This window comes from Podarcis liolepis, assembly GCF_965112155.1.
Source record: "Podarcis liolepis genome assembly, chromosome: 17".
Classification (NCBI taxonomy): domain Eukaryota; kingdom Metazoa; phylum Chordata; class Lepidosauria; order Squamata; family Lacertidae; genus Podarcis; species Podarcis liolepis.
In genome coordinates this window covers 3,189,020-3,204,314 of record NC_139571.1, presented here as the reverse complement: position 1 = coordinate 3,204,314, position 15,295 = coordinate 3,189,020, and the positions used below count along the sequence as shown (strand labels likewise).

Sequence of the window (15,295 nt, the reverse complement as noted above, 5' to 3'; positions counted from 1 at the left end):
AATAAACAACAGATAAAAAGTGTTACCCTAAAATGTGATTCACCACCTTTCTCCCACCTCCACTGGAAATTGAAAGGTTGGTGTCTCTCAGAAAAGAGGGGGCAGCCCTAGACTAAGTTGTGCAAAACCACGTAAGTAACTGAAATACAGAGGACAGGAGATGGGCTGAATAACTAGGTTGCATGCAGAGGAGCTGTGGGCCTCCTCCATGCTCCCTCTCTATGCAAGCTTCACTGAAAGGACACACAAGCCATGCCAGCACACGCACCCCTCTGGTTCCATAAACTTTTATTTCCAAACCCCCTGCAAGCAAAGACACAGATCCTTCAAGGGCTGGACTTCAAGTGAGTGGCCTGGCGAAAGCCCTTGCTAGGAGGCCGAGTCAGAGGCCTCTGAGCTGTCCTTGACATCTGTGCTCTCTGTGGCCTCGCTGACCTCGCTGACATCTTTGCTGTCGCCGCTGTCTTCAGCCCCAGGCCCGCTGCCCACCACGGTCCCAGGGCATTTCTCATCCCGGCAGGATTCGCCAACGTGGTTGGCCTTGTGGTCCCCACTCTTGTTCTCAATGGAGCCCAGGACAGAGTGCTTGCTCTTCTCTTTCAGGTCCACCTGCCTCCGCAGCTGTGAGGAAACAGGGGCTCGTTTTAGCTGGAATGTGTGCGTGTTGGGAAGGTAAGCAGTTTTCATCCACAAAACCCTTAGCTGAATTACAAAGGTCTTGCACATTCTTTCCAGGAGACAGTCCCCAAAAAGGAGCTTTAAAATCTGCAAAGCAGCTATGGGAGGAAATGTTTTTGATGTTGCTTGCCACTGTTCACATTTCTAACATCCTGCCAAGCACATCCAGAAAACTCCCGTGAGACCCTCGTCAACCCAAGCAGCATGAAACCCCATCAGCTCAACATGGGAGTATGTATGTATACAGTTATTGATACTGAACTCCTCCACCCTTTCCGTTTGGCTACATGAGCACCCCAGCACAGGGGAGAGGGAGGCACACAGCCTCCAAAGAACCTGAAAGATACAAATAATAACCTGGCAAAATAGAGGGGAACTGCAAGTAGAGGTTAGCTTTGCTGCAGTTTTCCACTTGTCTGCCTCAGTATATCTGGGTGAGAACTCTTGCGTAGGTGTACATTAGCAGAAGAGGAACACACAGCATCCCAAAATAGGTGTGGGCACACTTACTTTTTTAAAAAGGAATTAAACAAGTGTGTGGGACCAAGAGCTGTGTTGCTCATCACAAAAATATACAAGCATCATCTTACCACACAATAATAACCGACAGCAGGCCCCTCAGCAATGGAATATGCCAAGAGATTCAAAGCAAATGCTCCATTTTTCTAGATGCTAAATATGGTGCACAGTCTAAAAAAAACACATCTGTGCAACAGAAATGAAAAAGGAAGACCAGTGAAATTAATTAGTAAAAGGTGTGCACGAAAATGGCCTCAATGGAGGAATGGGAAAGAAATGCCAGGTACGTCCCTTCATCCAAATGTCAAAATATGAGCATCTTGGATCAGCCAAACACAGCTGATTCACAGGATACCTGCATTCAAACCCGTCTGATGTTAGCATGTTATATGTGTATTGGGTGATTTTCCCTCACTCCCTACCCATCTTAAAAATAAAGAGCAGGGAGAAATTAAACTCTAGAGAGAAGTGCTTGATCACATTAAGGGGCCGATAAGCAAAACAAAGTTACAGGGCATCAGCCACCCTATTCCCTATTCTCCCTCTTCTTAACAGCCTAGGTTTTGCTTTACTCGCCATCTCACCCTCAGCTTTACAGGTTGAGAAGGTATGAAGAAAGGCTGCCGGAGGTTCCAACTTCCTCTTGTAGGCTGCCTTGTCTGTCTCCAGGTAGTTTGGAATTCGGCCATCAAGCACCTTGCTTACGTGGGTCACTTTTGATGCAATGGGTGTACAGCTAGGAGACAGGCTGGGTCTCAACGTCCACACCCGGGGAAGAATTTGAACTGCCTTTTAAGGGCAGTTAGCGGAGCAGCAGCCTCGGAGATGGAGTATCAAAGACTCGCACACTCCAGCACTGAGGGCACCAGCAGGGTCGTGCTCACCTCCTCCGCCATCTGTGTCAAGTCGCGCTTCATGGCGTACGCATCTTCCCCATCGGCGTAGTATTTGGGCTCCACTTCACTGATCCTAGTGGGAAGAGCAAGCATGCTGGCCTCACTGGAAAAACCACCCCAGTCAAGTCCCAGAAGCCTGCCCCAAGCACGCTCACAGTTGGTCTTAATGCAGAAGAGGCAGGTGTGCAAGCTGGGAAGTCCCAGTTCAAATCTCCTCAGCCATGAATTCACTAGGCAGCTGGAGGCAGGGCACTAGTCTCTCAGCCTCAGACCCCCGACCTGTAATATAAGGATAACAATACTGGCCTACCTCACAGGGTGTTGTAAATATTATCAAGAGAGTGCACATGAAGTGCTTTGAACACTTAAAAAAATAATAAGTACTGTATAGATTGGGCTCCCACCATCCCACGGCTGGCCACTGGCTGGAGATGAATGGCAAATGAATCTAAGAATGCATTTCCTGTCCTCGGAATAAATGCTTAGGTAATAAGACTTTGAGAAGATTTGCAGGTTAGAATGGGGATGAAAAACCTTCATGGGATCATAAAAACACGCCCACCAGCCTTCAAAGATCCATGTATTTTCTAACCTGCTTTTCCTATCTAGCACTGGGATTTCCCCGGTGCCTTGGAAATTTGTTCAATTTCCCTAAAGGAGATTCAACTATTTTAATCAGATGTGTTTTTAAGCATCGTTCAACCCCATTTCCAGCAACCAAAGCTGTGCATTCAGGTTTACACGGAGGAGTGGCATCTCGGAGGCAGAGCACATGTTGCATATAACTTGCATCTCCAGGAAGGGCTGGGAAGCCTCTTGGCTGGAACCCTGGGAAGCCACAGCCACACGGCAGAAACCAAGCAGGTGCAACTTGGGGCTAAGTGCCAAATGCACCCCAAAGGCCCTTCTCTACCTGGGGTCTCTCTCCGGGCTACACCTCTTCCCAAGTCACACCCACTGTCCCCAGACTGTACTCCCTCTCTGGCTCTGCTTCACACTTGCCGTGAGCATTTTGGCCTGGCTGGGGTGCGTCCTTGAACTCTGACAACACCCCTCGGTTGCCTGTTTGGAGCAGGAGGAGGGACGTGAATGTGTGCAGAAACTAGCCTATGGTGCAAAGGTAACGTTTACATTTGTTGCTCCACCCAGTTTGCCTCTGGCCCCTCTTATCATAGGCATGTGGCCCTTGGATGGAGGTCCAGAAGAAAATGCAGGCTATTGGCTGAAAAAGGTTGACGTGGACAGACCTGAGATAGATGAACTATGGTCTGACTCTCCATGGCTTTCCTTTGCTCCTTCCACAAACACAGCTAAAGCTGAGAGGAGCAAACCTTGCGTTTCCCTCCTCTAGTTAACAGCAAGCTGAACCTTTGGGGAACACAAGTCATCTCTGGTTGTCACTGGAGCCTTCAGGTTACTTGCTGGGTCCAACATTCACACACCTGCCAGCGGAAGAGCTTCACAGAGCTCAGAAGAGAGCCTTGGCCACACCAGTTGGTGAGGCAAGCTCTGCTGAGACAGAATGACTTGCTCAAAGCTGCCCAGTGACCTCCGCCAACCACACAGGGGTCCAAACCGCCTTCTCACTCTGACCAAACATCCACTATGACCACCTTGCCCTCCTGGTACTCACTGGAAATTGAGAGTGTTGGAGTAGAGGTGCAGCGCTGCTCGGTTACTGCAAAGCAAGAGAAGAAAAGTAGTTTTGGTAAACCAAGACAGCAGAGAACATGGGGCTAGACCTGGGACTGCAAGAAGGTCAATGAACCCTGCCTGTCCCTCCCTCCCTCCCCCTCAAGCAGGACAGAGTAACTGCGATCTGCCTCTGCCTCTGGGGTAGAGCCTGGGAAGGGATTCTGCGGAGAGTGATTTCACTTGGGCTCAAGAGAAGGCAGGAGTGGGGGCTTGAGAGGAAGCCAGTGCTTCCTCTCTAGGAATAAGGAATCCAAGGCAAGGAAGACAAAACCCACTGGGTGCTGCTTCTGACACGGACGGCAAGAGGAAACAGCACTGGCTTGACAACCACACATCTGTTCCACGGGAGGACAGGTGCTTCCCCTGCGCATAACCATGAAGTGTTTGGAACAGTGGTGGTGGTAGGCATGTGGCAACCCTGCCCTTAGCATCATGCCCACAGGAACCACTGCGTGACAAGAACAGCACATTATTTGGAAGCCGACATAAGTGGAGATGAACAGGGAGCAGGAGAGAGACTCACCTCTTGCGTACGTGCAGGGAGACATACTTGGCGTTGAAGTTCTCAATCATGGCCCGTGAAGCCTGGTCCATCAGCTTTTGGGCCAGGCCAAGGCGTCGGTGGGAACGCTTGACCGCCTAGGGAAGGACAAAAAGCCATCAGAAGGAAGAGGCATTCCATAAACTTTTCTGCCTTAAGACACTCCTTCCCTCACACACACAAAGCCACTTTCTGAACTTACAAGTTCTGGGGTGCCCCACACTAATGTTATGCCAAAAATCTGTTTGGTGCAGTGGTACAAATTCCAGTGATGGACACAAGTGTCTGTAGATCACAGTGAATTGACAGTAAAGGAAGTTTTAACAAAATGGCAACCCGCTTCCTCACATGGCCACTATTTTGTCTGGCAAGGGGGGCACAACTGGCTCTTCTGGGCATTGACCTGAACAGAAGGAACCAAATAATTCTGTCCTCCAGCTTCTGCTTCCAGAATTACTGCTTAGGCTCTCACAAAACAATCCCTAGGCACTCAGCAGTTCTCACAACCCTCCTGCCCCTTGTATTTAATCATCCACACAGCTTAAGTGCCGGGGGGGGGGGTCACTAACAAAAAGCTGAGTCCTGCTGAGAGGAGACACAGCCAGCCTTCCAAGCCACTGCTCTCTACTTGCTACATCTCAATTGTCAAACATGTCCAGGGGGCTGTAACAATAGAAACTGAAAGTATTACCAAAGATGTGATATGACCATGGGGAACATCATCAGGGTCTTCTTCCCTGGAGAAATAAGAAACTGTATATGTCAGTTCAGCTCCAATCTTGCACACCCCACAAATGTAATGAACTAAGCATCAAGACCAACACTACCGCAACACTATTTTCTCCACAATGCCAGTCTCTTTATCACACAAACCAAACACCTGTAATATAGTACCCTTCCTTCCTTCCTTTTTCAATTTTTACTAAAACAATAACAACACACACCTCAGAATACAGGGAAAGACCCTGGCAGAAATATGCAGAACTCCTGCTCTCTTAGAAAATAAATGGCAGAAGCAGAAATATAGCTAAAGTGGAATGCAGAACCTCACGCTGGAGCTTTCGTTTTTCCCAGATTTCTTGCCAGAGTTTTCACAAGAGCACTTCCACCATTTCAGCCATTTCCTCAGCAAATCAACTGTGTGTCCCCTTCGACTCCTTTGGTCTACTTACTGCACAAAGAATATAGTTTTGTGTCCTGCTATCAGGCAATTAAGTGTTTTCTTGCAGCTTCTTCCAGGCCTGATACCAAACATTTTTTAAGGTGGTGGCACTGAAAGTCAACGTACAAGTATTTCCATAATATTTATGGCTATTTGACAAATTTGAAAATTAAGAATGCCAAGCCTTCACCAGTCAGCCTAGCTCAGACTGCCTTATTACAGTGGCCCAGCTTGGTTGGGCATCTACCAAGGCCCACAAGCCACCACTGATGACTGGTGTCCAGACAGCCTCCACCAGACTGCCCCCTCGGTGCAGCCATGTGCACATGCTCCAAAGGTACACATGGCTACAGGAAGCTTAGAATAAGGGAGGCAGAGGACAGAAGCAAAGCCTGAAGTCATTGCCATGGCCATGCTGTCTCATCCCTGTACACCAACTAGTTAGCCAAGGGAGGCACGAGGTTGCAGTGTGAACATGAGAAGCCACTTGGCCTGCTTGCAGCTCACCAAACCAGTTGTTCCAGGCAGGCACCAGACAGACGAAGCTCTGCAGCAGCTACCTGGCAGTGCCAAGACCAGCCATCTTGTCCAGAGCTGGGAGGGAGCCGGGAGCCTGGACTAGCCTGCCTACTCCTGGCACACTCAGAAGCCCACTGGGAAGGAAGGAGCCAGCTGAATGGAATTAGGGAGCATGAGGGGGTTTCCCTTGGGATGGCCACCCCACCACCTCTGCCCCATGCGAGTTAAAGGTTCTTCCCCAAGAGTCAATACAGTCACAGAGCCACACCAGAAAACTTAAGAAGGCAAGAGACGGATTATTTCTTATTGAGCAATTGCAAAGGGTACTTTTCTAGCTAAGTACTTGACTCATCATAATATTCACTCCAAGCAGGCTTGCTTTGCAGAAATAATAGTTGATAATATCAATCTGCACAATATGTATCTGCATAAGTTCAAAGTAACTGAGCCAGCTATTAAATCATTTAAAATTAATGTCTGAACCAGAACTAAACAAGGTGAGAGAGAAGAAATACTACTAAAAGTTTAGGTTTAGTTCAGCATTAAGTTTAGGTCTCAGCTATACCAGTTTCAAAATAAAATTATACCACACACTTCAGGGAAGCTTTAGCAAAAGTAGCTACTCCTGTCCAAACATCAAGATCAGAAATATACAAAAAGCTGAGCTACCTGCTTGCTGGTCCTATCAAATATCCTACATCAGTCTTAAATTTTAAAAAATACTGTAAAATCCATTCAAATCTGTTTTCGTTAACATGATATTTTACAATACTGTGTAGCCGGACACTATTTCCTAATATAAATTTACAATAACTTTTATTTTTCCCTAGTAGCTGCAACAGCAGCCACACATCCAATGGCTGCATGCATCCATGCATTCAAAGCACTGATATCTATCCAATCTGACCTCAGCGCAGCTGCTGGCCACAGGACCCCAGTCAGAGAGACAAAAGATGTACAGTGATATATAACACTCTACAAAAGATGCTGAGTCTTCTACTGCACAAGTCATCTGGCTCATGGCAGCAGAAGACTCTGCCCTTTTGCTGAAGAGCTAAAATGCAAGCCAGGTGACTCGCACCACAATGTGGCAGCAACAAAAAAATGCTGCTGTGCACCAGCCAGCCAGATGGTGGAGAGGCATCTTCACCTGGGGGATCTTCAAGGTATCCACCAGACTGGAATTTAGAGGCTTCACTGCCCACCCTTATGCCACTGAATTCCTCTCCCCCTAACTGCTGGGACTGGCTAAGGGAGCTGGGCATGTTTAGCCTGGAGAAGAGGAGGTTAAGGGATGATATGATAGCCATGTTCAAATATATAAAAGGATGTCACATAGAGGAGGGAGAAAGGTTGTTTTCTGCTGCTCCAGAGAAGTGGACACGGAGCAATGGATCCAAACTACAAGAAAGAAGATTCCACCTAAACATTAGGAAGAACTTCCTGACAGTAAGAGCTGTTTGACAGTGGAATTTGCTGCCAAGGAGTGTGGTGGAGTCTTCTACTTTGGAGGTCTTTAAGCAGAGGCTTGACAACCATATGTCAGGAGTGCTCTGATGGTGTTTCCTGCTTGGCAGGGGGTTGGACTCGATGGCCCTTGTGGTCTCTTCCAACTCTATGATTCTATGATTCTATGATTCTAGTCAGCAAAGGGGAAGAAGTGAGAGTCTGCACCAACAGCATTTAGGCATATACCCCTTAAAATACAGTGGTGCCCCGCAAGACGAATGCCTCGCAAGACGGAAAACTCGCTACACGAAAGAGTTTTCCGTTTTGGAGGTGCTTCGCAAAACGAATTTCCTTTGGGCTTGCTTCGCAAGATGACAATGCCTTGCGAGTTCCTGCGGGTTCCCCCCCCCCTTTTCTAAGCCGCTAAGCCCCTTATCAGCAGATCTGATCAGCAGATAAGCCGCTAAAAGCCGCTAATAGCGCTAATCCGTCAATGGGCTTGCTTCGCAAGACGAAAAAACCACTAGACGAAGAGAATCACAGAACGGATTCTTTTCGTCTTGCGAGGCACCACTGTATGTGTTTTGCTAGCCTATGCTGGAGCCTCCTGTGAAGCTGCAGTGCAAGAGATACAGTGCAAATATACAGACAGAGGCATACCAAAGCCGTGCAAATAAATGATTCTACTCACATTTTAGCCAGCACGTAGCCCACAATCTTACCGTTCTCATCCTCAGCAATGTAGGAGAGCTGGGGGAAAGAAAGGAGGCAGTTAGAGTGACATAGTGGGCTCTCTTGGGGAAGAAGCAACACAGCCACCCACAGGCATGGCAGAAGGCAGCAGTGTCCTGAGAGGCAACGTGGCTCTTGTCCAAGCAGGATCAAAGAGCAGCCTGTTCCACAGGCAAAGCCAAAGGAAAGACAGATTATCCCATCCATCTAGCCACCACAAAGCTTGAGCCCATCCCTAAATACTACTTAGCATTTATAGATCAGTGTTTTGGGTAATCAAAGCACTTCAAATATATTATTTAGTTGGTTGGGGAGGGCATAGAATTTTATCTTATTCTTTACAACAACTCTGTCAGACAAGTTAGCATTTTTATAATTCCCATATGGGAGCGAGTGTGGCTGTTGAGACAGAAAGTTGCCGCTTTAACAGGCTGAAATGTTGAGAATATGTATGTCAGTCCCCAAAGCGGCAGGCACTGGGCTTAGTCATTTCATCACTACCTCCATGTTGTGCTTCTCCTTGCCACCTGTAACAGGCATATGCTGGAGAAGAAAAGTGGCAGGTGGCTTCTTGTGTCTTGTGTGTGTTTGGTCTATGCACAATTTCATCTTTACGTGTTATCCCCAGAAAGTAACCGCCACCTAAGCTAAGAGTTGACTTTATGTGGGAAGAGAACAGCCAAGAACAACCACTGCAGCCCCAGGGACACCGTCTGGGGAGCAACTGGGCAGGCCACCTGGTGTGCTTATGGCGGGCTTGAAGTACAGACCTCCCTACCTGCAATGCCATGCCAGAGTAACAAGTGTTGATTAGCTCACTCAGCCACAGGCCCAGGTCCATTACAAAACCACCAAGGGCAACCAAAAGATCCTGAGGAGTCAACAAAATCTCAAGTGTTGCTAATTAAAGCTGGGAGAGGCTAGTAAAACTTGCCCTGTCACTTATGAGGCACCGTAGCCATCTCCCAGAAGCTAGAGGCCTTGCTCCCAGACGAAGGCTGTGGGAGGGCAGCAGGAGATCCAGGAGATCTTGGGTCAGAAGCAGTTTTTCAGAGGGGTCACCTTAGCACCACAGTTGCCAATACAAAGGGGCGGGAGAGAGAGGGTGGCAGGTGGTGGTAAAGGGAGTAGCCGATTTGCAGTCAAGGTCTCTTTGAAGGATTGAGGTTGCCCATTATTCTTTGCAACTGTCAAGTCACTAGTAAGTAGACAGAGTTACCTGGGGCCAGGAGAGTCCGTGATAGAAGTAATATTTCATTTGATAGTTCTCTGGCAAGCAAAGGAGGTTGCAGTGTTGCATGTTCATCAAGTCCTCGGGCTGGTGGAGAAAAAAGGAAGAACAACTGAAGCAGAGCAGAGAGAGATGCGCCCACTTCACAGCTCCTTCCCTCCCCAGTGGGACTGACATTTGCTGTGTGTAATAGCAAAATAGAACCTCCTTATTCAGAGACACCGTATCTTGAAACAAGAGATACGAATCTGGAAAACTAACCAAGTAGGACATGACAGCTAATCTCTCCAGTACCTCATGCTCAGCAGCACCTGGCTGTTCACCTACTGGAAGCAAGTCTCCCTGGTTTAATAAGGGCTGTCTTGCCAAATCAGCCTGACCCGCAAAGCTGACTACCAGCAGCAGCCTATACTTCCCAATGCCAAAGGCTGGCCGAAGCTGATCTCTTCTTGTTTCACAGAGCAAAGGGCCGCCAGGGGGTGGCGGCTGCCCCATCTCGGCCCCCAGGTGCCCAGCAGGGCGCTGCTCCACCCGATCCTCGCGGCAAGGGCGGTTTTGCCTGGACAAAGCAGGCCGCGCAAAGGCCGGTGCTGGCGAGGGACCCGCCCCGGGGATTCCTGCGTGGAACGGGGCTGGACTCGAGGACCTCGGGGGATCCCTTCCCACTCATTCTAGGAAAGGCCTGAAGCCCCAGCGCCGCCCCCGCTCCCCCCGCCGGGCGACCCGGGGCTCGAACCCTCGCATTCCGGATGTTCATGGCGGCGGCGGCGGCGACGCTCTTCCTTCAGCCCCGACGCGGCCGGAGCCCCCGATCCCTCTAGAGCCGGAGCGCAGGCGGGTCCCCGAGCGGCGCCGGAAAGCACGCGTCCATCTCCGCCCCGCAGCCAATGCCTGGGAAGAGAAGAGGGGGAAGCCGCTTAGCCAATCGCCGCGCGCAGCTTTGCACCGCGGTCCCGCCCAAGCCCTCCTCGGCACCCAATCAGACTGCGCCTAGAAAGCAGTCACGCCGACCAATTACGATGCCGCTTCCTCCATCCTGCTTTGGTCATGCGCGGAATCCTGCTTGTTTCGGTTCTTCCGCCCGCGACCAGTTAAGGGAGACGCGACGCTAAGCCCCGCCCCTCGAGGCCTCACGATCTGTCCGGGCGACGCCTTCCCGCTCGGAAGAACCCTAATTGATGGCCCGGTAAGTCAATCGTTTATCACGATGGAGTTGAGTGACACGTTGAGGGCCCAATAATCAACTAAGAGAAGGGCGGAACTACTATTGAAGTTTAGACCAGCTCAGGCTTCAGGGGATTCGCTCTGAACTTTATAACCCGGTGGGGGAAAAAATTAAAAATTATGGTAGTGTTTCGTAGAGCAGTGTTTTTCAACCGCTGTTCCGCGGCACACTAGTTGCCTGGTGTGCCGTGGGAGGGAGGCGGGCGAGTCGGGCGGCGAGAGGCGCTGACGTCACGGGGCTGTGACGTGTCCCACAGAGGCACACGCGGGGCGGCGAGGAGCGAGCTCCCTCCCACATCCCATCGCCGCTCGCTTCGGCCTGCGCATGCGCGAGGTTTTCGCGCCTTCCTCTATCCGGGTCCTTGAGAGCGCGGGAAGCGGCAGCGCGAGACCGGCCGTGGAGCCTGGCAGGTAGGTATTGCGCTGGCCAAGGCAGTCGTCATGCAGGTCATCCTTTATTATCCTTTCTAAAAGTTGCCTGTGGGATTGTGGCATTGTGCAAAATGCATGAATAGATCTTTCGTGGAAATGGGCAGTGAGACAAATCCGCAGTCCTCCAGGAGGTTCTGTGAAGCAGGCAGCAGTTGGGCTTGTTTGGGCGGACAGTCTCTTCCCATACTATGAAAGAAAATGGATAGTCAGCCCAAGGAAAGCCAAGGCCAGGGGAAATAAGGATCCCCTGGGAAATACAGAGAACTGGACTATCAGGAAATTATTGAAATCCTAATCACAAAGAGTTTGAACAGTGTCCCACATAACCTTTGTGGAGCTTTAAATAGATTTTATTTTATTTTATTTATTGCAATGCATTGCATTGCAAACCACTCTGTGGGGATTTCTTTATCCCGAAAGGCAGCCTAAATACTTTAATAAATAATAAATCAATTCATTATAAATGAAATTGAATTTAGATTCACAGTATAAGCACAATTTAAATCAGACTCATGCCAGCTACATTACTGCCCTGGAGATGTTTGGGTTGAAAGGCAGAATACTAATTCAATTAACAACGCCAACAACAACCTTTTTACAGGCATATGTCAAGGGCTCAGCACCTCCTTTTAAGTATTTGAATCCGTTACATTTACATGGATATTTCCCCAGCTTCTAATAACATTTGCTCTCTTCTCTCATAGGATTTTCATACGTTTCTGGTGCTCTGTTATAGATTATTTTTAGAAAATGCTTGTATTTTTTTTAAAAAGCACAATATATACAACAATGTACAATTTAATAACACATAAATTAAACTAAGTCATTATTATATTGTAAATTAATCTGAAATAATCTTAATTCCTCCAGCATCATGTCTCTGTATATTAAATTTAGGATCAATGTTGTATTCTAGATTTAAAATGATGATTCAGTACATAAATACAGAGGCAAAATTCAGAGCTTACTAGCAACCACCTTTTTAGGTTTTCTGTAAACTGGGGAAGACATCCGTGTTGGAAGTTCAATTCCTTGCTTAACCATGAAGCTCAATGGAAATTGCCTTGCTCTTGCCCTCTCTAATCCTCGGGGACCTCGTGGCTTCCGCTTTTGCATGTGCTGCCGTCACTCTTCCCGCCATTCCCATGTATAATTCGTGCCCGTAATACAGGCAGTAAAAACTGTTCTGTATAACGACTACCCCGCCTCCCCCCCCATCTAAACCCATTTTTTTTCCTTTGCAGAAATGAGCCGCTGCATTGAGCTCACACAGTATGCATGTTTTTGCCTGGCTGTGATTGGTCCGGACTCCAGCCTGGACCTATCACAGTAGGACATCATCTTCCGACTTCCTTCCCGCCCGAGCACAGAGACCAGGACTCAGCGGGAGTCGGCACTGCAGAGAGGCCGGATACAGCAGTGATGGACAAGTTTTTGAAAAGAAAAGAACTGGACTCTGAACAAAATTTGGAGCCAGATGAGAGCCCAAGTATGAGTGGGGATGAAAAGAAAGCAAAGATTGTTAGCTCAAGCAAATTCTCTGGCACAAGGCAATATAGCGAAAGCTATATTTCATTTGGATTTACTTTCACCGGAGATGCAAACCAACCAACTCCACTGTGCGTGGTGTGTGGTGAAAAGCTAGCTAACAGTGCTATGGTCCCAAGCAAACTTAAATGCCATCTCCAAATGAAACACCCTTCGCTTCAAAACAAGAATGCGGACTATTTTGTTCGCCTGTGTGAAAACACGGAGAAACAGACAACTTTCATGAGAAAAACCACAAAGGTAAATGAAAGAGCTCTTAAAGCTAGCTATCACGTTGCTGAACTTATAGCCAAGTCAAAAAAGTCGCACAATGTGGCAGAGACAGTAATACTTCCCGCCTGCAAAGCTATTGTAGAGGAGATGCTCGGACCTGAAGCAGCTAAGGAAATAGCCAAAGTCCCTCTCTCAGACAACACAATTTCCAGATGTATTAATGACATGTCTGCAGACATTGAAAGTGTGGTTTGGGAAAAGATCCATATCAGTGAGAAATTTGCATTACAACTGGACGAGTCTACTGATATCAGTGGACATGCTCAACTCTTGGCCAATGTGCGTTTTGTTGATGGTGATGCAATTAGAGAAAACTTCTTTTTTTGCAAGGCATTGCTAGAAAAAACAACAGGAGAAGAAATTTTTCGGGTCACATCAGAATACCTTGAACAAGGAGGACTTAAGTGGGAAAACTGCACAAGTGTCTGCACCGATGGAGCTGCAGCCATGGTCGGGCACACCAAAGGCTTTGTAAGCAGAGTGAAGGAAAGAAATCCAGATGTGATTGTTACGCATTGTTTTTTACACCGTGAGGCCCTCGTAGCCAAGACTTTACCAGCAGACCTAGTTCATGTGTTGGATGATGTTGTGCGCATGGTAAACTTTGTAAAGTCACGACCCGTGAAAAGTCGCATATTTGCAGCTTTGTGTGAGGAGATGGGAGCGAAGCATAAAACCTTGCTGTTTCATACGGAGGTCCGGTGGTTGTCGCGTGGCAAGGTCTTGGTTCGTGTGTATGAGCTGCGGGAGGAACTTAAAGTGTTTCTGACAAATGAGAGGACAGATTACGCAAAACTGCTTGCAAGTGATGAGTGGTGTGCAAGGCTGGCATACCTGGCAGATATATTTCATCATCTGAATGAACTGAACACACGAATGCAAGGCCGAAATGAAAACCTGCTTACAAGTACAGATAAAATAAATGGATTCCGTGCAAAGCTGCAACTCTGGCATCAACACGTGGAAAGTGGCAATCTTGAAATGTTCACACTCACCAAGCAATGGCAAGGTGTTCACACTGCTGCACTGTGTGAGATAATAGCTAAACATTTAAAAACTCTCGAGGGGAAGTTGTCATTTTATTTCTCTTCAGTCTCCACTGAATGCCTTGACTGGGTTAGGGACCCTTATAGCTCAGCATCAGTTGGTGGAAAGGACATGACTTTACAGGAGCAGGAGGAACTAACTGAACTGAGACAAAATCGTGGTTTCAAGCTAAGATTTGCTGATCTACCTTTGGACAGTTTTTGGTTGGAAACTGCCAAGGAGTTCCCCCTTCTGGCAAACAAAGCTATTTTGACATTGCTCCCATTTTCCACTACATATCTCTGTGAGTTGAGCTTTTCAAGCATGATTGCTATAAAAACTAAATACAGAGAGAGACTGAGAGCTGTTGATGAAGAGCTACGTGTGTGTCTTTCTTCGATTCCAGCCAGAATATCAGCTTTGTGTTCAGCCAAACAGGCCCAGGTTGCGCACTGAATAAAGTATTTTATAATTTTTCATATTTCTGTTTACTTACTATTTCATAATAAAGTAATTATAAAATACTTTCTTTATGTTTATTTGATTCCTATTAAAGAGAATTACTTTATATATAGTCAATATAGGCACAGAGTTAATTTTTTAAACATTTTCTAATGGTGGTGTGCCTCGAGATTTTTTTCATGAAACAAGTGTGCCTTTGCCCAAAAAAGGTTGGGAAACACTGACTGTGAGGATGCGGTGTTTTATTTTCTCCTGTCCAGTTGGAAGCCCTTCTCAGCCTTTAATTCATATGAGATTTGGCAAAGAGGATGCAGATGCAGCTAGATCTGAGGTGGTTCGAAGTAGGAGATCTTGTTATGCATATATTTTGTATGTGTGGGGGTGTTTATTATAGAAAAAAATGGAGTTGGCTTTTACAGCCCAACTCTACATCAAAGGATTCAGCGTCTCCTAAAACAGTTAATTGTGAGGGAAAAATGAGTGGAGGCAGGAACCCGTAGAAGGAAAGCAAGGAAGAGCTTTATTTTTTCTATCAGAAAAGAGTCCCCACCCGCCCCCGCTTTGCAAGCAGGTGAGGATCCAGAAAAAAGTGTTTAAGAACTTTTAAAGACATTAGAAATTGCACAACCCCATAGCCAAAGACCACCCAAAAGCATCACACAAGTGTCACAGAAAGAGGTGGTCTGCAACAGAAATATGAGAGTGTAGCTTGTGTCCTGTGTGTCAAGATACGTGATAATTTTTGCTGATTATCTCTCCTGGCTAGTCTTGGCCATTCCTTTGAAATGGTAAATACCTATTGATACACAGAAGATGCTCTTTTGCCAGATCTGCTTTACCCCTAACAAATATTTACCAGACCTGTTTTTAGAGAGGGTAGCCCTTATTCCAAGAAGTTTATCTATTCA

At 47.4% G+C, this 15,295-nt stretch overlaps 1 protein-coding gene and 1 long non-coding RNA gene across 3 annotated transcripts; one reads left to right on the top strand and one right to left on the bottom strand.

The window, feature by feature from the left end:
- Window positions 1–271: 271 nt before the first annotated feature.
- NAA10 (N-alpha-acetyltransferase 10, NatA catalytic subunit) lies at window positions 272–10,332 on the bottom strand. Of its 2 annotated transcripts, none has more exons than XM_083482688.1 (8): window positions 10,159–10,332; window positions 9,411–9,509; window positions 8,151–8,209; window positions 5,021–5,066; window positions 4,312–4,427; window positions 3,727–3,771; window positions 2,082–2,166; window positions 272–621 (listed from the first exon to the last, which is right to left on the bottom strand). In XM_083482688.1, exons 1-8 carry the CDS (start codon window positions 10,177–10,179, stop codon window positions 370–372), a joined length of 723 nt encoding a protein of 240 aa, XP_083338814.1. In that variant the 5' UTR covers window positions 10,180–10,332; the 3' UTR covers window positions 272–369. The 2 variants fall into 2 exon arrangements, with proteins under 2 accessions (XP_083338814.1, XP_083338813.1); XM_083482687.1 differs by having other exon boundaries at window positions 9,411–9,828; window positions 9,913–10,297.
- Window positions 10,333–12,173: 1,841 nt separating this feature from the next.
- LOC310696653 lies at window positions 12,174–14,449 on the top strand. Its single transcript, XR_014520676.1, has 2 exons — window positions 12,174–13,496; window positions 14,356–14,449. It is a non-coding gene; the product is annotated as an uncharacterized lncRNA (long non-coding RNA).
- The last annotated feature ends 846 nt before the right edge of the window (window positions 14,450–15,295 follow it).

What these genes read in the sequence shown, in the direction of transcription:
- NAA10 (XM_083482687.1), bottom strand. An exon ending in GGCTACGTGCTGGCTAAAAT is followed by an intron (nt 5,067 to 8,150) that starts GTGAGTAGAATC and finishes TTATTTCTCCAG; the next exon opens with GGAAGAAGACCCTGATGATG. An exon ending in TCCAACACTCTCAATTTCCA is followed by an intron (nt 2,167 to 3,726) that starts GTGAGTACCAGG and finishes TCTTCCCACTAG; the next exon opens with GATCAGTGAAGTGGAGCCCA.